At 42.9% G+C, this 22,259-nt stretch overlaps 2 protein-coding genes across 3 annotated transcripts in view; one reads left to right on the top strand and one right to left on the bottom strand.

The window, feature by feature from the left end:
• hlcs (holocarboxylase synthetase (biotin-(proprionyl-CoA-carboxylase (ATP-hydrolysing)) ligase)) overlaps window positions 1–22,259 on the top strand; it is an 87,462-nt gene that overhangs the window by 23,615 nt on the left and 41,588 nt on the right. For both annotated transcript variants that reach the window (XM_084074473.1, XM_084074472.1), the window contains 2 exons: window positions 5,470–5,643; window positions 7,712–7,891. In XM_084074473.1, the coding sequence (XP_083930599.1) occupies window positions 5,470–5,643; window positions 7,712–7,891 (354 nt within the window). The remainder of the gene's footprint in view (window positions 1–5,469; window positions 5,644–7,711; window positions 7,892–22,259) is intronic.
• Window positions 1,111–3,132, bottom strand: LOC311056723 (thimet oligopeptidase-like; the record flags this gene model as incomplete). Its single annotated transcript, XM_084073530.1, has 1 exon — window positions 1,111–3,132. The coding sequence occupies one exon, from the start codon at window positions 3,130–3,132 to the stop codon at window positions 1,111–1,113; it is 2,022 nt and encodes a 673-aa protein (XP_083929656.1).

The raw sequence follows: 22,259 nt of genomic DNA, 5'->3' as shown, positions 1-22,259 counted from the left end.
GACTCCCTTATTTTGTGCCATTTTGATTTTGCATGTACTGATTGGGTCGAGGGCCTAATCAAATCCCTCAAAACCAAGCTACAGTCAGCCCAGATAGGGAGGAACCAGTTCAGAGAGCTCCCAGTAGAATCCAGGATTACCATGGCCAGATTGACCAAGGTTCATAAGATATGGCGAGGTCCCCATATTTTTTTAATAATTGTTTACTCAGGTAAACAAAGTAAACCATTTTTTCACCAGAGCCAGTGTAGCAAATGTGAGCTTTTAACAGTAAAGTGTGCAAAGTGTGTAACGGCCTCGAAACCAGTGTCAAACTGACAACCAATCTGAGGTATTTTAAACAGCAGACAAAGGCTTGTATATTAGAAAAAGGTTCCCCTAAAGAGGGTTCTAGTCTATGAAAGATGAGGGGCCCTCATGTAATGTACTGTATATGTTACTGTCATGTGTTTTGTATTTTAATTAGGGGTGTAACGATACGTTTTAACAACGATTCGATACGTATCACGATACTTGGTTGTCGATACGATACATGAACGATACAGGTTAATTTAGAACGATACGATACGTTTCGATTCAGTGATTTAGTCGATACGATACATGAACGATACAGGACACGATACGATTCGATTCAATGATTTAAAATCGATACAGTAACTATTTGTTTACCCACAAATTCTGTGTGAAAAATAAATACCTGGATACTGGATATAAACCCCTCTTTCTCTTTTTTTTCTTCTTAAAAGTACTTAGTATTGATATAATTGATTATTTGCATTGCAGAACGATTCGATGCGATTATTTGCAATTCAAAACGATTCGATACGATACAAAGTCAAACGATAAGATATTTAGCTGTTTGCATATCGATATAGTAGATCGTTGAAAATTGAAAACGATTTTTCGATGCAGTCACTATATCGTTACACCTCTAATTTTAATGTATTTTTAACTTATTAACTGTTAACTGTGAGAGGACATCAATGGAAATAAGTCTCAGGATTTTCTTGTGTTATCTCAGGATTTTCTTGTGTTATTCTCAAACTGCTGTGGCCATTTCATCAAACCAAAACAAATCAAGACCCTCTTTCTTTTCTTTTTATTTGATGTTTAAAGTCCCTCTCCACCTGGGATGAACTGAACACTTGGACATGTTGGTCCTTTGCTCAGGAGGAACGCGAGGAACGCTTCCTGATTGGGTTCACGACCCAAGAAGTTCTTCAGCATCTCTTCGGCATTCTTAGAACTACCGGGCTTCAGGATGCAGTTCCTGTAGTCCAAACCCACCTTGGGGTTCATGATTCCTTCCTCTTTGAAACGGCTGTAGAACATGTCCATGGACAACACCTTACCCCACAGGTAGCGGTAAAACCTGCCACCGCGGCCGCTTTCCGCTTGGTCACAGACAGCTGATAGGATGTTGTGCCCTTGAAAATCAGGGACTCCCAGGATGTCCTTGCTGAGCCTCATGCATTCATTAGCCGGGTCCAAACCAGGCTGGGTGTGAAGAGCCAGGTCCAATTTAGCCGCGACTATCTCCTTCAGGTAGATCATACCGATGTTGGCGCGACGAGACTTGATGAGTTTGTCCAACAGGTCGTCGGGAATCGGAGCTCCTGTCTTGTAGTGTTTAGACATTCTCTGTAGTGGTTCCTTCTCCCAAGCCCAGTTCTCCAGCATCTGGGAGGGAACCTCTTCAAAGGCAACCTCTTCAAAGTCTGTCTCCGTGTTGAATGCACTGAGCGCAGCGTAGTCAACCTGAGCACAGAGGCAGTGCATGGCGTGACCAAACTCGTGGAAGTACGTCACCACATCGTCATGCTTCAGTAAGGAGGGGGCGTACGCTGTGGGTTTGCTGAACTCGGTCACTATGGCAGCGACAGCCATCCGTCTGCTCCCATCAGACAGCAGACAGCCGGGCTGCAGCAGGGAGCAATATCCAGCCCAACTTGCTCCGAGGTACTTTCCCTCTCTGGGGAACAGGTCAAGGTAGAACTGTCCGACTCTCTGTCCAGAGGAGAGGTCGGTGACGCAGTACAGAGTGACGTCGGGATGCCACACGGGGGCGCCGTGCACCAGGCTGAACGACAGACCCAGCAGGTCCTGGCAGATGCCCAGCAGACCCTGGGTCACAACCTCCAAGGGAAAATACTCCTTCAACTGGTTGTGATCCACTCCATACTGGTTCTTCACCTGGGCCATGTAGTATGACACATCCCGTTCATTCAGCTCCCCATTGAATAGCTGATGGCTGATCCGACACTCCTCTTCCTTTAGTTTGAGGAGATTTGTTCTCTCTTTGTCTCTCAGTGGTTTCAGCTTATGGGCCAGCTCCTCCAGGAAGTTGGAGACCTTCTTGGCAGACTTTGCCATGCTTTTTTCCAGGACAACGTCAGCGTAGGTGACCCACAACGAGTAAAATGCTTTCCCAACTTTCTTGCGTGTTTCAGGGACAAAGCATTTTCTCATGGTGGTGAAATAGTTGTCGTACGACGGCGTGATCTTCAGCTTGTCTCCATCGGTCTCCAGGGAGCTCAGGAAGTTCTCGGGAAGACCTCCTAGTTCCTCCCTGCTGAAGGTCAAACTAGCGTATTTGATATTGTCTTGTTTCTCTTTTGGCACTCCATCCATTTCTTTTTTCTTTTGTTCTTTTGTTTTTCTTACTGCAGAGGATAAGAGATACATGGAGAGTCTCTCCATGTATCTCTTATCCTCTGCAGTAAGGTCTTTATCCACCTTCAATCCCAGAGCAAGAATCCTCCGGGCGACGTCATTCCTCATTCTCATGTCCACGTTAAACATGCTCAGCTTTTTACATGCATTTGTGCTAGCGGCCCACACCTTCTCACTGGGAGACACACGCATAGGGAAGGTCAACATGTTCTTTTGGACAGTGTACTCAGCTTCCAGGTCATTCAGGGCCTTCAGGGTATTGTTTATGGTGACTCTGTTCAGGTCTCGGGAGCCCACGGCATCATACACCTCCTTGGTCTTGGCAATGAGCTCGTCAGACATCTGCTGGATCTGTTTAGCGCTCAGATCCCAGCGCAGGAGGTTCTCCGTGCGAGTTTTTGTTGTTGTTTTGTTTTGTTTTTTGCTTTTGTTTTTGTGATTCCCGCGATTGTAACCCATTGTTTTTCACCCGGTGCCAATTTCCTAAGTGATCCTGGGCGCTAAACCAGCCCTACACCAGCGCTACACCAGTGCCTGGGGAATGACAGCGTAGTTTGAGCTCTGTGAGTCTGTTGGGATGTTACACTTTTGGTCGGTAGTAGATTGCAAAATAAAAGTATTTCTCTGCACCTCCCTCCGTGTTTGATCAAAAGGTGTGGCAGCAATGACTTGCAAAGGTCAGAACACTTATAGATGCTGATGATGTCTTCTAAGTAAAGAAATGCAGTTCAGAGATTCACTTTAGACTGTCTGTGATGTCAAAGACAGCTTTGAGAGCTGAAAGCCTTATGTTGAGGTTTGCGGTTCCTTTTATATGATTTTTGCTGTGATGTCCATGGTGTAGAATAACTAGCATTCCATATTTGGTTCTACAGTAGTTAATTAAACATGCCATTTGATGCCATAGATGTCCATAGATATCCATATTTGGGCACGGCCAGTGGTGTAAAGTACATTTACTTAAAGGATCTACAGTGTAGATCCTTTAAGTAAATGTACTTTACACCACTGGCCGTGGTGTAAAGTCGAGACACAGAAAAAAATCATGGTGTAGATTCTACACCATGATTTTTTTTTTTAATTGTGGGATCGCTATAGCGATCACAGTTAGTTATTCCTCAAGCTTCACGTGACATCACAATATGTACTATAAATAGATAGTTGGATCTTAGCGATTCCACACTGTTTCTTCCGGAACAGTAATTTCTAGTTTATATTTAATATTGTTTATGTCCCTCAAACGTTTTTCAAAAGGTTTGAGCCTATATCAAGCCTCATATATACTCGTTCCAACTAACTTCTCTCTGGCTTATAAAGCACTTTCTCACCTGCAAATACCACATTGTCCTGATTTGGCACGTGGCGCTTTTGAGCCGGTTTGTATGCATGTTACCTCCTGGTTCTGTGGAAAAAGTAAAAAAAATAAAAATAAATAATGTTGGAACTGAAAAACGGTAGGGATTGCATCGCTTGTGACGTCACGTGCGGGGGCAAATCAGTTTGGTCTGTTTTGAGACCAATTTACATAAAAGCCCAGATATGCTGTGAAAGCCTGAGTGCTCAAACTGGGGTATTTTTGGCTTTAGAGATTGGTAGGGGAGACCAAAAACACACACAAAAAGTAGAAAAAGTTAAAATTCATGGTGTAGTCCCTTTTAAGTATTATACAATATAGAGGTGGTCCCTGCTTCATCTCTCTCTCAGCTAGGGGGTCCTTGGCCTGAAAAACGGTGTAGACTAGACGCGGTACAGTTGTAAAGTAGGTCCGTTTGACTAAGAATCTAGGGTTTAACCCATTAAGACCTGGAACGCATCTGTGTCATTTTTTGATTTCAGCTAAAAAAGCATTCTTTCACACCTTGGCTATTGAAAAATACAGTAGCAGATATACAAGCTCGTAGCGCGGCACCGAGTGCCGTGCTACGAGCTTGTAGATCTGCTATTTTTGAAAAAATCACGAAAATGTGTGCAAATCTTTGAATGTATATATTTTTTAAGCGAACATTTGTAATTCAAATCTTTGCTTCTGGGGGGGTCCCTGGAACAAAGTATTTTGAGATGGGTGTCCACGGCCAAATACATATACATTTCGGGGTCCTTGACATGGAAAAGTTTGAGAACCACTGACATAGTAATAATCTCTCAAGAACAGATTCTGCTCTGCGTTTGAATCTGTCGGGGGGGTTCGTCATATCGCGTACGCACTGGCCTACAAGTGGGCGTGCCTTCAGATCAGGAAGCAGGCAGCGCTTTACCCAATCAAATGTAGTGGGCGGGATTTACGTGTCCGCCGATCCTTCCCCACTCGAAACAAACCGAAACTCATTTAACAATAGCGTCTGCGGAGCAGACAAAACCACGGAAAGATATTCACATGTTAACTTGCTCTTTCATCATAGAAACAAGTGGGCGTATAACCAAAACGATCCATGTTCTCTGGGAGAAGTGGTGTTAGTGTTCCGTGTAGAAATATTGTTAGTGGGAATGAAAAGAGTCGCACCACCGGAAGTGAAAGGCTGAAGGCAGACCAAAACCCCGGTTTCCTTGCGCACGGGTGCGGCATCGACTTCCTCCCAGAGCCAACTGAGATAGTAAAAACAGCAGAGGGCGCTGTTTTTCATTTTCATTTGGCGACGGGTTCCCAGATTGCTGACATAGAAACATGAGTTTTTTTCAAAAAACTGTTTTTAGAAGACATTCTAAAAACTGACATTTTGTAGAATCTGCCTTGGGTTTCAATGGGTTAAGTGTGGTTAAGTAAAAAGATGATCGTCATTGTGATTTTCTCTCGTGCAGCTCAGCGTACGGGCCAGCGGCCAGGTGTTTATCCGGGACCCACAGGGAGGGGGCGAGGTGGAGCTGTGGGGGGAGATGACGGGGGACAAGGAGGACGCCCCCCACGGGCAGAAGGACATGGTCATCGTCAGGCTCACCCACGGAGAGGACGGAGGGGAGGCCGTCCTGTGCCAGGTACGGATGTCCACCGACGTGGAATGACCGATTTGAATGATTAAATTGTGTTTCTGGCATTGAACGTTGGAACATATGAATACACATGACATTCATGTCTGCCTTTTTTAGGCTTTGTAAACAAAAAATGCACCAGGCAGATATGACAAATAACTTAACACATTGGGTGCCAGAATTTTATAATAACAGATTACGTTCGGTGCCAGAAATCTCACCGCTGCGCTGCATTGTGCTGTTTAAATCTGTAGACTCAACGACGAGCGATCCATGAAAAAAAAAGCATGCGTGTAGGTTGCACGATGGTCCTGGCTAAAGCCTGAAACAACAACATGTCTCACGTGAGTCACCATGGCGGAGTAATCTCGGATCGAACGGGACTCGTTTTGCCCACTGTAAAAAGTTAAGGAGATACAGGGGTTTTTAGCCAGGAGATAGAATGGAAGCGGATGGGAGCGAGATTTTTTGGCACGGTGTCCCTTACTACTTAGAGTGTTCATGGGTGATTCCAGGGCTGCACTAGCCCCCCCCCCCCCCCCCCCCTGTGGACAAAATGAAAAAAACTAAAAGGTATGAAAACCGTATATATACGTTTTTTAGGATTTTTGGCACTCCACGGGTGTATTAGCAAAAAGGTATATATACGGTTTTGGCACTCTATGTGTTAAACATACAAAGAAATTAATGATAATGGCCAATAATCCAATAATCAAAATATACCAATAATCAAAATGAATAAATAATTTACTATGGCCAAAACAGGCCATTATACGTAATTATATAAAACTTTAACTGTGACCTCACAAAGCACATCAAAGTCTTCATTCATTCATGTACTATATAGTATGAGTCTAGACAGACACGAATGGCTGCTGTGGTGCAGTATTTCTCAGTTTGTGTTCATATTACAAAACCCCACATAGCATTTTATTTGATAAAAAAAAGTTAACTTCCTGTTGATTTTACCATTTCAGTATGTAGACCCAGGTTTATAGTGAAATAAACCGGAAGTTGACTTTTTGTCTTGTTTTGTATTCTCCCATATTGTCACAATGCATTTTGTTTGGGTTCATGTATATGCTAAAAGAGTGACTTTAAGAGCTGTTTCAATGTGCAATTTAAGTCAATGAGGAGAATATTGTTAAATATCAATTTCTAAACAACAGAAGAACTGTTGAAGATATATCACCACTATTTACAGTTGCATAATAACAAGATAACCGCACAACCCCAACCTCTACCAAAGGGCTTGTACAGAGCCACAAAGCAACTGCTTTCTTTATTTTCTTACCATTGTTTTATCCCACGATTTTGTAACCCATTTTTTTCACCCAGTGCCAATTGCCTATGTAATCCTGGGCGTTACTCTCCCTCTGCCAGCCTAGGGAGAGCCCAGAACTGAGCTCATGCCTCCTTCAATGCATGAGGAGCTAGCAAGCCGCTTCTTATCACCTGACAGGGCGGGAGTTTCACCAGTAAGACGTAGCGTGTGGAAGGAACACGTTATTCCAACCAGTTCCTTTCCCCTCCATCAGGCGCCCCAGGGGGAGGCAGTATAGAGACCAAGATAACTACATGTTTTTTTGTGAGGGTATTACCTATCATAGGGGACACGGGGAGAACATGCAAACTCCACACAGAAAGGCCCTTTCGCCAACCCCCACCTAGGGTATGGGCACTGTTGACGCGTAGGAGAGACACAGCGTCCCCGGCGGGAATAGGCTCTATGCACAGCAGCCATATTATCACTCCCTTCACAGGTGTTACCAATGATACTAATGAAGGCTCTGTTCCATTTAGTGTAGCACAGTGGTTTCCACGACCCCCATAACTCTGAGAGTGTACTCTCAGAGTTACACACCTGTAAGGGTATGTAGATATGCACAATATCAGCACCCTGACTCTGACCAGAATGGAACAGAGCCTTCATTAGTATCATTAGTAACACCTGTGCATGTCTTCATAATATGGCTGCTGTGCATAGAGCCTATCGAACCCAGCTGTGAGCCGACAGCGCTACCGACTGCGCCACCGCTCTCCAAAAGGAATAATTTACGGTCTTCACTTGCAGGTGCATCTTGAAATGTCCCCCGAGTCCCAGGAGGTGACGTCGGAGGGCTTCGACGAGCTCAAGTCCAGCAACGCGCGGCGCTACGAGGTCCTGACCGAGATCCTGTCCTCCCTGGGACTGAGCTGTGAGCTCAGCCAGACCCCACCTCCCACTCCTGTCTACCTGTTCTCCACCTGCCAGGTAGGAGGATTGGCTCTATTGGGTCTCTTCTTACTTCCTTCACAGGTGTTACCAATGATACTAATGAAGGCTCTGTTCCATTCTGGTCAGGGTGCTGATATTGTGCATGTTGGCTAACTAGAAACACTCCATTTTGGTTCCCAAATGGCCCCTTATGGTGGGTGTGTAACTCTCAGAGTTATGGGGGTCCTTGAAAATAAGACAACCACTATGCCACGCTAAATGGAACAGAGCCTTAATTAGTATTAATTGGTAACACCTGTAAAGGAAGTAAGGCAAGGGGCCCAATTCCGGAAGTAAATACTCAATGCATTTTTCCCATTGACTTTTACAAAAATATTTATATAAATTAATTTAAGCCTAGAATCAAGCTATCCAGGATAGCGGTGAATCATGACCATAAAACGTTTGATTCTGTGAAAAAACCTTTTTGAAAACGGCAAAACAAAGGGTATTTATTAACTCACTGAGTGCCATTAACGTGTTTCACGTGTTTTTAGCGCTATGGCTCAACGTGCCATTAACGTGTTTGACGTGTTTTTGAAAAATTAGCATAAAAATGATTTTTTTTTTTTTTTTTTTTTTTTTTTTTTGAAAAACATGTTCAGAACCCAAGATATCATCATCTGAAGGTGTGCAGCTCCAGTCACTCCTTGTTTAACTTAGAACTGAAAAAGGCTGTATCTCGCTTCCTAAGCACTTTTTGTTTTTTGTGAAAAAAACTCTGGCACTGGGACAACATCATTTTTAAATATTTTTTTTTTATTCGTTTCTGTTCTTTTACGTACTCATAGGTAGTAAAATTGAGTGCCAGAATTGTCAAGCGTTTAAAAAAAATAAAAAATTCTGGCACTCAATGAGTTAAATATAGTATATCATATCATTAAATAATCATGACCATATATAATATGGTCATGATTCACCGCTATCCTGGATAGCTTGATTCTAGGCTTAAATTGATTGATATAAATATTTTTGGAAAAGTCAATGGGAAAAATGCATCGAGTATTTACTTCCGGCACCAGGAAGTGGCGGAACTGCGATGCTCTATATGGCTGCTGTGCATGGAGCCTATTGGGTTAATGTTCTCAGTCGCCACCACTGATTTCTGCTGGCTTCTGTGGAATCCACAGAAGCCAGCGTGTCTTCTATGGAAGCGTGTTTTGCAGCAAAAAAAAAAAAAAGATCTACAAGCTCGCAACGCGTCGCACTGCGACACGTTGTGAGCTTGTAGATTTTTACATTTACCCATTCAATCCGGGATCGCATCTGTGTCACTTTAGATTTCTTTGGCCATTCAAAAATACTAGATATTCAAGCTCATAGTCGCGCTATGAGCTTGTAGATCTGCCATTTTTTAAACCATTTTTTGAAAATGAGTGCAAATCTTTGAATATACACTGCTCAAAATAATTAAGGGAACACTTTGGTCCCTTAATTCTTTTGAGCAGTTTTTGTTAGCAGTATGTAGCATGTACACAGTTCATGAAAACTCAAAAATAAATATAGCTGCAAGCAGCAATGAGCGGTTTCGAGAATAATGGCAGACTGGCAGACTGTGACAGAGTGGCAGACTGGCAGACTGTGACAGAGTGGCAGACTGGCAGACTGTGACAGAGTGGCAGACTGGCAGACTGTGACAGAGTGGCAGACTGGCAGACTGTGACAGAGTGGCAGACAGACAGACAGACAGACAGACAGACAGACAGACAGACAGACAGACTGTGACAGAGTGGCAGAGTGGCAGACTGGCAGACTGGCAGACTGGCAGACAGACAGACTGGCAGACTGTGACAGAGTGGCAGACTGGCAGACTGGCAGACTGTGACAGAGTGGCAGACAGACAGACTGGCAGACTGTGACAGAGTGGCAGACTGGCAGACTGGCAGACTGTGACAGAGTGGCAGACAGACAGACAGACTGTGACAGAGTGGCAGACTGGCAGACAGACAGACAGTGACAGACTGGCAGACTGGCAGACAGACAGACTGTGGCAGACTGGCAGACTGGCAGACTGGCAGACAGACAGACAGTGACACAGTGGCAGAGAGAGAGAGAGAGAGAGAGAGAGAGAGAGAGAGAGAGAGAGAGAGAGAGAGAGAGAGAGAGAGAGAGAGAGAGAGAGAGAGAGAGAGAGAGAGAGAGAGAGAGAGAGAGAGAGAGAGAGAGAGAGAGAGAGAGAGAGAGAGAGAGAGAGAGAGAGAGAGAGAGAGAGAGAGAGAGAGAGAGAGAGAGGAAGTGAACATGCATTAATTAACAAAGTCATGATTTTTGTTCAGTAAATTATATTTGGACCGGTTAAATTGGGGTTTGAACCAGGGACCTATAGACTTGTGGGTAGACAGTGTAAAGGATAAGGATAATTCCAGGTCCGTTCATGAAAGTCCTTGCGGTCTTGTTTCCAATGAGGGCCTGTGAGCAATTAGGGGTTAAGAGTCTTGCTCAGGGACAAATTTAATTTCATCGACACATTTGCTGGCCTGGCCTGGAATCGTACCTGGGGCAACCAGGGCCTCTGGCTCCCTAGGTGGGCTCACTAACCACTCAGCTATGGCCACAGTACAGACTGAGCCATTGGATAGACAGAATTGGATTTCATATGTGATAAGTTATCATACAGCATGGGTTGCTTATTATATACATACAAGCTCATAACGCGTCACATTGTAGATCGGCTGTATGTGGTTACTGTAGGTGTTTTGTAATTGTAGTAGAGTAGAGTAGTAAAGTAAAAGTACCTAAAAATTGTACTGTGCATGTGGCAGGTGTGATTGGTGATGAGTGAGAGCAGGTGAGAGGGGTGGATCCAATCCATGGGAATAGGGGGAATTCCAAATGATGATCACCTCAACGCATTGTTGGGGACAGGGATCGAACCAGCGACCTATGGATTCACAGGCTGCCTCTCTTCTCATTGAGCTAAAGATATGGCCTCCCTGATGGTGTCTGTTGATATCTATAGCTTTTTCCGTCCTATAGGTTCTTCCGGTGTGAGATTGTAGATCAGCTATTTTCACAAGAAAGTATGTCATAAATAAAAAACAACTACTCTCAAAAGCATTTCATGTTATTGTTTAAAAATTGCACATGTCTGAATTAACAGGGTCATGTTTTGTACAATGCAATTTAAATGTAAACTGTGACAAGTGGGGTTTGAACCATGGACCTCTGGCACATGAGACTAACAGTGTATTGATCAAGCTATTCAATGCACAGCCTTAGTCAGTGAAAAAGGAGAATCCAACAAAACAAAACAAAAGAGGGAATGAAGTACGTCATACATTGAAAATAACTACTCTCAATAAGCATTTTATTTATCAATTGCATGTTTATTCATTGATACAATCATGTTGTGTGCAATGCAATTGAGTTGAAGTCTGCATGACGTGGGATTTGAACCGGCGACTCTGCTGTATCAAGGCAGATGATTAAGCCATTGGGCCAACAGACCTGTACTAGTGAAAAGGGAGTTCACACACATGACACACTTTCACGCAAATTGCTCAGAAATCCTTGGTTTAAATGTTTTTCAAACTGCTCAATATATTTCGGAATGGAAACTAGTGGAAAATAGTCGATCTACAAGCTCACAACGCGTTGCTATCTAAAAAGGTGTGAGATTGTAGATCGGCTATTTTCACAAGAAAGTATGTCATACATAAAAAACAACTACTCTCAAAAGCATTTCGTGTTATTGTCTAAACATTGCACATGTCTGAATTAACAGGGTCATGTTTTGTACAATGCAATTTAAATGTGAACTGTAATAAGTGGGATTTGAACCAGGGACCTTCGGCACATGAGACTCACACTCTACTGGTGGAGCTATCCAATACACAGCCTTAGACAGTGAAAAGGGAGAATCCAACAAAACAAAACAAAAGGGCGAATGAAGTACGTCATACATTGAAAATAACTACTTTCAAGTATGCATTTCTCGTCATCTTTTGCACATGTATTCATTGATATAGTCATGTTGTGTGCAATGCAATTATAATGAAGTCTACCTGAGGTGGGATTCGAACCGGCTACCCTATGGTTTCAAGGCAGATGATTAAGCGATCAAGCTATTGAACCAACACACATGAACCTGTGAAAAAGGGCCTCAAACATGTATTTGACACAGTTTCACGCAAATTGCTCAGAAATCCTGGATTTAAATGTTTTTCAAACTGCTCAAAATTGCAGACAATCTAAGGGCAGAGCTTACTGGTCAAAGTGATACATGTGTTCCTCATGAGTCAAGGCACATGTGTAAGCAGGTTTAACGGCTGTCGGCCAAACGAGGCATGACTTTTGCCTGTTTAAAGTTTGCATTTTCAAAAAATTGCTATAGCGCCCCCCTTTGACCTATTGGAGTAAGATTGGTTTCAGTGATACTTGGAAGGACCCTCTACAATATTGCAAAGTGTCAAACAAATGTGAGTCTGCATGTATGTGTTAGGGGCAGATGAATAATTGTCATAAAACATGCAATTTTCATTGGCTTATAAAAGCTTAACGTTTTCACTTATGAAAAATCTGCTTGCTCACGTCTGTCGGCATTGGTCCAAAGTTCATGTGTAGACAGTTTCGTACAGATTGCTCAAAGATCCCAGAAAGCTATGGACTTTTACTGCTTTTTACTGCTTTTCATAGAATTCGAAATGGTGGGAGATCTAAAGGTCAGAGGTCAAAAGTCAAACAGTGAAAGTTGTTAGGCATGAGGAGACGCATGTGTGTATCGAAGTTTCATGGCTGTAGGTCGAACAGGGCATGAGCTGTACCTGTTCAAAGTTGGCATTTTCAATTGAGTGCTACAGCGCCACCCTTTGGCCAATCGTTGTGCGTTTCGGGTTTTCGCCGTTTGGCATAGCCCTCTACCATATTGCCGAATTTCATAAAAAGTGACCACGCGGTTAGGCCAGAACTGGCAAAACCGGCGGAAGATCATGAATTCCTACAGATGTAATAAGGCTTCGAGCCTATTGGCCTCGAAACCTTAATTAAGGGATCAAAGTGTTCTCTACATTTCTTTGAGCTGTCTGTCTGTCTCTCTCTCTCGCTCTCGCTCTCGCTCTCTCGCTCTCTCTCTCTCTCAAAGAAATGTAGGGAAATATGTATATATATACATTTTTGGGGTCCTTGATATGACATTTTTTTGAGAACCACTGATATTATAGCAACATATAGGCAACAGTTTTAAAATAAGGATTTAGAAGACATTTGTGGAATCCCCAGAAGCAAAGATTTGAGTTAAAAATGCTTTAAAAAAACGTATATATTCAAAGATTTGCACAAATTTTCACGATTTTTCAAAAGAAATAGCAGATCTACAAGCTCGTAGCGCGGCACTCGGTGCCGCGCTATGAGCTTGTAGATCTGCTATTTTTGAATATCCCGAAGTGTAAAATATTGGTTATGGCTAAAAATCTAAAATGACGCAGTGTGCGTTCCCAGATTGAATGGGCTAGGGAAGGGATGTGATGATGGCATAATATGTTGGCAGCTGTTACCAGTAGAGGGCACTGTCTGACTGTGAGTTTATGGAGGAGTCTGCTACAGTAACGGTATGAATAATTGTGGCTGTCAGGCAGAAACCTTGTATGTCCAGAACGGTTACTTTTCAGGAAATGTAAAAAAAAAGATCCTGATGTTCCAATGGAGCCAATGTAGTCATTATTTAGTCACAAGCTCTCGTTAATACTTGTCATTGGTTTAATATTAATTAAACCTATAGGTTTACATAGACGCATACTTTTACATACTGGCAATGAAGTGTGTGTCTGAGGTCCGGTAGCCAATCAAGTCAATTAAGGGGGTCCTCAGAGTTACTACAGGGCAAAATCCGTTACTACAGGGCCAAATCTTTGTGCAATGGGGAACATTAGCCGAAAATAGCCGATCTACAAGCTCAGAACGCCTCGCGCTGCGAGGCGTTCTGAGCTTGTAGATCGGCTATTTTCGGAGAGTTGGTGTTGGTGTGAAAAGAGGCAGACCAAGTACAGAGCCATATTTAGTCAAGTTCACTAAATATTTATGGTTTAAAAGGTCTAAAAAATACACATCAATATGAATCCAACAAAAGATAATGTGTGTCAAACTAGTCTATCAAATTCTCTATGAACACAACTTTATACATTATGTAGCGGGGGTCCCTGCTTCATCTCTCTCGGCTAGGGGGTCCTGGGTCTGAAAAACGTGGAAGACCCCTGGCCTAAGTTGCTACGGAACCACTTGGAGAGCAGGGTGCAGTTGTTTGGTCTGCACCAGGATGCACACCACCCCAAACAACTCAAAACAAACCAAAACTACAGGGGGGGGGGGGGGGGCGGCATTTGATTCACTCAAAGCACTCACATAGTGCTTTCCTTAAATGTATTCAACATTTTTAGCTTGGAGCCCCCCCCCCCCCCCCTTCTTACATCTGACTAAAATGAGACCCGCACACGTGGGCGCCTGGATGCATTCACACACTTGTTTTTCCATACATTTTAACCACTTAAGTCATTCTTCAAGCTCACAACTCGTCGCATGGACCTCAGTTTGGTGAACACCAATCTGGGAACCCATCGTCCAAAAAAAAGGGGGTTAGATTGAGAGGTCGGGGTTCGATACTGTTTCTGGCATTGAACATTGGAACATATGAATAAAAATGACATTTATGTCTGCCTTTTTAGGCTTTGTAAACAAAAGATGCGATCGGGGCATACCAAAGGCTAAAAAAAAATGGGACCCAATGCCTCCCGGCTTGGGGCTCCTGCCCGATTTTTTTGTTTTTTGTCACATTCCTAAGCCAATAATTTGATGACCAGCAGCGGCTCCGGTAGGAAGCAAAAATAAAAAAACATCACGTGGATGCACCTGGGACGTATCATCATCATCAGTGTTGTAGCCTGGGGTCATCGGGTGTTTCGGGTCTCGCAACAACATACCCCCTCGCCCAGGTGACCCGGTCGGGGTTGATCAAGCCCCGCGCCGTGGCTACCCACGGTCAGTCCTCTTAGGGAAAGACAGGGCCACTCGGTCCGCTTCTCCGGAACTACTCTGCCGGTTACCGGGGGAGAGGAGAGGCTCTGGCACGTGGAGGGGACTAGGCTCTGTGGATGGCCTCCTGGCCGGGCTCCTCCTTCGTCTCACCAGGTCCAGGACCGGAGCGTTGCACCAGACCCCCCCCCCCCCCCCCCCCCGATCCAAACATTTCACTCCGGTGTGATGGTGTCTTGGGCCGTGGTGGTACTGCAGACTCCACTTGCGGCTTGCCTGAAAGACACACAAAGAGACACAAAGAGACTCTTTTAAGTCTCCTACCGGATATACATTAGCATCTTTCCGCCAGTCATCAAATGATTGGCTTAAAAACATCTCCATGAATTCAAGGCTTCATGGGGTGTGTAACTGATAGAAAATAAGTCATTATTTGGGTGAACTACTCCTTTTTAAATCCTGTCAAGTCTATGAGAGGAACGTTTTTTTTATGGTTGCGGTTTCGCAGAGCTGCCACTAGAAGGCAGCAGAGCTGCAGCGTAGGTAAACAGGCCAAAGCACCGAGTCAGATGTTATCACTGGCCTGACTTTGTCCTCGAAATGTGTTTTTAATCTCAGTCCTGACAAAGTGGAAGAGAGTCCCCTTAACTTAATGGACATAACAAAGCCCGACTGCCACTTACACTTAACCCATTACGACCGGGAACGCATCTGTGTCATTTTAAGACAAGCCGCGCTATGAGCTTGTAGATCTGCTATTTTTTTGAAAAATCGTGGAAAATGTGTGCAAATCTTTGAATATATGTTTTGAAACGAACATTTTTTACTTCGATCTGTGCTTCTGGGGAGGGTCCCTGGAACAACATATTTTGAGATGGGGGTCCGCGGCCAAATACATATGATTTCAGGTGGTCCTTGACATGGAAAAGTTTGAGAACCACTCGTATAGCGACATACGTTTTTTTCAGAAAACTGTGAGGATTTAGAAGACATTTGTAGAATCTCCCCCAGAAGCAAAGACTTGAGTTACAAATGTTCGCTTTAAAATATACATATTATTCAAAGATTTGCACACATTTTCATGATTTTTCAAAAATAGCAGATTTACAAGCTCAAACCGCGGCATACCGCGAGCTTGTAGATCTGCTATTTTTTTTTAATAGCCAAAGAAATCTAGAAAACGACACAGGTTCTTTCCCGGTCTAAACGGGTTATACAACACAGGCATTATATGTATATTCTGATTGTCCCGCAGCTTAAACCGATGCTATCGGTTCAAGACGGAGCTCATAAATCACGCTGTGAGAAAGGGTGAAAGTGTGACCGAATGAAGTTTCGGGGGCCCTCTTTTTGTGTTTGGCATTTCTGCTGAATATCAGAGCTAAGGTTTCTGCTTTTAGGAGAAAAAAAGTTAAAAACTGTACCAAATGATGATTATTATTATGATTGTTGGGTGTGTTTGGATAGGGCCGTGACCCCCTGGACCCCGCTGCCCCGAACACTTTCTGTTAACAAACACCAGGCTGATGAAAAGGAAAGGCAGCGATTGCTTCCAGATTGGCTGGTTCCCCCCCCCCCCCCCCCTCCTTCTTCCTATAGGTATATACATGGGACAGCAGACAGCTGCAGACCTGTTCCACCTTCAGTATACTCAACTGGTTCTGTCTGAGAATTATACACGGTCAGCCTCTCAGTTGGGATGCCCATGTAAACAAAAAGAAAAATACAATCGGAACATATCTATTCTGTGTCATTTTAGATTTGAACCACATTAACCATTATTTTATACTTTGGCTATACAAAAATAGCAGATCTACAAGCGTGTAGATCTGCTATTTTAGAAAAATCTTGAATATTTGTGCAAATCTTTAAATATATATATTTTTAAGCGAACATTTGTAACTCAAATTTTTGCTTCTGAAGGTCCCTGGAGCAAAATATTTGACAAACGTTCGCTTTAAAAATATATATAATCAAAGATTTGCGCACATTTTCACGATAAAAAAAAAATTGCAGATCATAGCGTGGCACTCGGTGCCAGCACTATGAGCTTGTAGATCTGCTATTTTTGAATAGCCAAAGAAATCTTAAAATGACACGGAATGCGTTCCCGGATTGAATGGGTAAATCGAAACTCGTTATTGATTAATTGATCATTAACTCATTGAGTGCCAGGATTGCCAGAATTATTTCAGAATTGATTCTGAAAAGTGCCAGAGTTTTTTTCACAGAAAACAAAAAGTGCTTAGGAAGCGAGATACAGCCTTTTTCAGTTCTAAGTTAAACAAGGAGTGGATGGAGCTGCACACCTTCAGATGATGATATCTTGGGTTCTGAACATGTTTTTCAAAAACACGTCAAACACGTTAATGGCACGTTGAGCCATAGCGCTAAAAACACGTGAAACACGTTAATGGCACTCAGTGAGTTAATCAATAAGGAAATGGCGCTATTTACAGTGGACGAATATCTAACAAACATACATCTGTATAGTATAACTAGCATATCAAACAATGGACGACAAGAAGTGATGCAAGGAATGATGAGTGCTAGGGGGTGAGGTGTAGTCTGAAGAGGTGAGTGCTAGGGGGTGAGGTGGAGTCTGAAGCGGTGAGTGCCAGGGGGTGAGGTGAAGTCTGAAGCGGTGAGTGCTAGGGGGTGAGGTGAAGTCTGAAGCGGTGAGTGCTAGGGGGTGAGGTGGAGTCTGAATATCAATATCAATTCGGGGGTCCTCCCTCCTCCACGGCTTCTACTCTGAATGGCACAAAGCAGATGATCCAGGCATTTACACCATGAATATGGATTCTCACTGTGACCCCTGCACCCCCCCACCCCAGCCTTTCTACAGCTGGGCTCACAGGATAGTGGGAAACATCCCCTGTTTCCCCTGTTTGAGGCTGATGTGAAGTGATCATCTGAACCAGATTACTGTGTTGTTAGTGTGAGAGGTCTCAGAGATCCATCCTTAACGTCATTCAATCCGGGGACGCATAACTGTGTCATTTTAGATTTTTACTTGGCTATATAACCATTATTTTATACTTTGGGCTATTCAAAAATAGCAGATCTGCTATTTTTGAAAGATCGTGAAAAATTGTGCACATCTTTGAATATATATGTTTAATTTTCTTTGCTTCTGGGGATGCTACAAATGTCTTCTAAATCCTAACGTTTTTTTTTTGTTTTTTTTGCTATTATATCAATGGTGCTCAAACGTTTTTCATGTCAAGGACCCCCAAAAGGATATGTATTTGGCCGCGGACCCCTATCTCAAAAATATTTATGTTCCAGGGACCCCCAGAAGCAAAGACTTGAGTTAAAAATGTATATATGTTCAAAGATTTGCATGAATTTTCACAATTTTCTTTTTGAAAAATAGCTGATCTACAGGCTATTTTTGAATAGCCAAAGAAATCTTAAAATGACACAGATGCTGCATTGTTAACTCGAATCTTTGTTTCTGGAACAAAATATTTTACAAATTTAAAAAACATATATTCTGTGGGGGACTGGTGTAGTGCTGGTGTAGGGCTGGTGTAGCGCCCAGGATCACTTAGGAAATTGGCACCGGGTGAAAAAAATGGGTTACAAAAATCGCGGGATAAAAATTATATAAAAAAAAAAAAAAAAAAAACATATATTCAAAGATTTGCACACATTTTCACGTTTTTTCTAAAATAGCAGATCTACAAGCTCGTGCCGCGCTACGAGCTTGTAGATCTGCTATTTTTGAATAGCCAAAGTGTAAAATAATGCTATTTTTTTTTTAGCCCAAATCAAAAAGTGACACAGATGCGTTCCAGGTCTTCATGGGTTAAGTGGTGAATTGCAATTGGTTAGAAAAAAGGATGTTGCAGAGTTCTAGCCTAATTTATCCTCCGTCATGTGAGTAGGTGGGCTATTTTCGTAAGTATGAATCAGGCTTCAGACACGGCTCTGCAGAGAGATGCACGTAAAAAAGGCCTTTGCGTATGGGGCTGCATGCAGAGAAGGGGTTTGTGGGTAAGCGAGGCTCACCGCAGAGCTTGTCCTGTACACGTGCACATCCTGTGCGTCAGTGGTGTAAAGTAACTAAGTACATTTACTCAAGTACTGCACTTAAGTACAATTTTGATTTCCAATTTGCAGTGATTTTACTTTGTACTCCACTACATCTCCGAGGCAAATATTGTACTTTTTACTCCACTACAATTATTTGAAAACTTAGTTTGTAGATTTTGATTATTATTACAAAACATACATTAACCACTTCAGCCCTATATACATTTCGGCCATTTGAAAATAGCCGATCTACAAGCTCACAATGCGTCGCATCGCGACGCATTGTGAGCTTGTAGATCTGCTATTTTCAATTCATTGTATACATTTGAAAACTTATGAAATGGGACATTCTGCATAATGAGCGCTTTTACTTTTGGTGCTTTAAGTACATTTTGATACCAATACTTTTGTACTTTTACTCAAGTACATTTTGAATCGCGGACATCTGCTCTCTAAATTGCAGTATTGATACTTTTACTCAAGTAAAAAAATCACACCCAGTGTGAAGAGAGGGGTTGCCTTTGAAAGTGTAACTGGTTGCATCCTTGTGTTGCAATCAGCAACAATATTGTCACGTGAAGCTTGACCAATCAGCCGTGCTCAAACACACGGACGGACATACGGACGGACGGACATACGGACGGAGTCAAATGAAGGAGTGGTTGGCACCACTCAAAAAAATGTGATTACGTTTTCTCACCACTGCCGTGCGTCAAACAGACAAACAGTGACTTGTGGAGAAGGAAGGTGATATCCTTTGCCTGGGGAAGCCCCACGCAGTAGCAATGTGAGGAGCCTCTCAGTTCTCTGCTTCATTTGACTTGCGCTAAATGGCTCATTAGCTGAATTGTGCACAATTACTGAATTAAAACCTTGCTTGTTTTAAACACACTTGTTCAGTTAGCGTTTCGAATTCTCTTGTTAAACACTTAAACTCTATACTGACGTTGACCGCTAGTGCCCCCGGGCTCTGCACTATACAGTAGGTTCCTATATACACGGAATCTCTTTGCCCCCCAAAAAAATAGGCGATTTGCAAGCTCACAGCACGTCGTTGCGTGACATGTTGTTAGCTTGTAGATCGGCTATTTTTTGCCGTTTTTGAATTTGAATCCTGAAGGGAGCAGACTGGATAAGGGGTGTGTGTGTGTGTGTGTGTGTGTGTGTGTGTGTGTGTGTGTGTGTGTGTGTGTGTGTGTGTGTGTGTGTGTGTGTGTGTGTGTGTGTGTGTGTGTGTGTGTGTGTGTGTGTGTGTGTGTGTGTGTGTGTGTGTGTGTGTGTGTGTGTGTGTGTGTGTGTGTGTGTGTGTGTGTGTGTGAGAGAGAGAGTGAGAGCAATGTAACTGAAGAACAGATGGGTGGGTTTTGCTGAGACTCTGTGGGAATGTTCAGTGGGGTTAGGGACAGGGTTAGTATGATAATAATGTTCAGTGGGGTTAGGGACAGGGTTAGTATGATAATAATGTTCAGTGGGGGTAGGGTTAGTATGATAATAATGTTCAGTGGGGTTCGGGGTAGGGTTAGTATGATAATAATGTTCAGTGGGGGTAGGGTTAGTATGATAATAATGTTCAGTGGGGGTAGGGTTAGTATGATAATAATGTTCAGTGGGGTTAGGGTCAGTATGATAATAATGTTCAGTGGGGGTAGGGTTAGTATGATAATAATGTTCAGTGGGGGTAGGGTTAGTATGATAATAATGTTCAGTGGGGGTAGGGTTAGTATGATAATAATGTTCAGTGGGGGTAGGGTCAGTATGATAATAATGTTCAGTGGGGGTAGGGTCAGTATGATAATAATGTTCAGTGGGGGTAGGGTTAGTATGATAATAATGTTCAGTGGGGGTAGGGTCAGTATGATAATAATGTTCAGTGGGGGTAGGGTTAGTATGATAATAATGTTCAGTGGGGGTAGGGTTAGTATGATAATAATGTTCAGTGGGGTTAGGGTCAGTATGATAATAATGTTCAGTGGGGGTAGGGTCAGCATGATAATAATGTTCAGTGGGGGTAGGGTTAGTATGATAATAATGTTCAGTGGGGTTAGGGTCAGTATGATAATAATGTTCAGTGGGGGTAGGGTTAGTATGATAATAATGTTCAGTGGGGGTAGGGTTAGTATGATAATAATGTTCAGTGGGGTTAGGGTCAGTATGATAATAATGTTCAGTGGGGTTAGGGTCAGTATGATAATAATGTTCAGTGGGGGTAGGGTCAGTATGATAATAATGTTCAGTGGGGGTAGGGTTAGTATGATAATAATGTTCAGTGGGGTTAGGGTCAGTATGATAATAATGTTCAGTGGGGGTAGGGTTAGTATGATAATAATGTTCAGTGGGGTTAGGGTCAGTATGATAATAATGTTCAGTGGGGGTAGGGTTAGTATGATAATAATGTTCAGTGGGGGTAGGGTTAGTATGATAATAATGTTCAGTGGGGTTAGGGTCAGTATGATAATAATGTTCAGTGGGGGTAGGGTTAGTATGATAATAATGTTCAGTGGGGGTAGGGTCAGTATGATAATAATGTTCAGTGGGGGTAGGGTTAGTATGATAATAATGTTCAGTGGGGGTAGGGTCAGTATGATAATAATGTTCAGTGGGGTTAGGGTCAGTATGATAATAATGTTCAGTGGGGGTAGGGTTAGTATGATAATAATGTTCAGTGGGGGTAGGGTTAGTATGATAATAATGTTCAGTGGGGGTAGGGTTAGTATGATAATAATGTTCAGTGGGGTTAGGGTCAGTATGATAATAATGTTCAGTGGGGGTAGGGTCAGTATGATAATAATGTTCAGTGGGGGTAGGGTTAGTATGATAATAATGTTCAGTGGGGTTAGGGTCAGTATGATAATAATGTTCAGTGGGGGTAGGGTTAGTATGATAATAATGTTCAGTGGGGGTAGGGTTAGTATGATAATAATGTTCAGTGGGGGTAGGGTTAGTATGATAATAATGTTCAGTGGGGGTAGGGTTAGTATGATAATAATGTTCAGTGGGGTTAGGGTCAGTATGATAATAATGTTCAGTGGGGTTAGGGTCAGTATGATAATAATGTTCAGTGGGGGTAGGGTTAGTATGATAATAATGTTCAGTGGGGGTAGGGTTAGTATGATAATAATGTTCAGCGGGGTTAGGGGTAGGGTCAGTATGATAATAATGTTCAGCGGGGTTAGGGTCAGGCCCTGAACACATGATTCACTTTGGGTGGAACGGGTCAAGGTCAAAATGACAGGCAGGATTTGCACCTCAAGACTCTGCCCTAATTGTTGCATGTTTTTACCACCAAGCTGTCTAGAACACCATTTTCCAAACAGTGGACCAACAGTGGACCAATTTGTATGGGTTGTGTGTAAATATCCAT

The sequence above is a fragment of the Gymnoscopelus microlampas genome (assembly GCF_963454915.1).
Source record: "Gymnoscopelus microlampas genome assembly, chromosome: 12".
Classification (NCBI taxonomy): Eukaryota; Metazoa; Chordata; class Actinopteri; order Myctophiformes; family Myctophidae; genus Gymnoscopelus; species Gymnoscopelus microlampas.
This window is presented reverse-complemented; position numbering and strand designations above follow the sequence as displayed.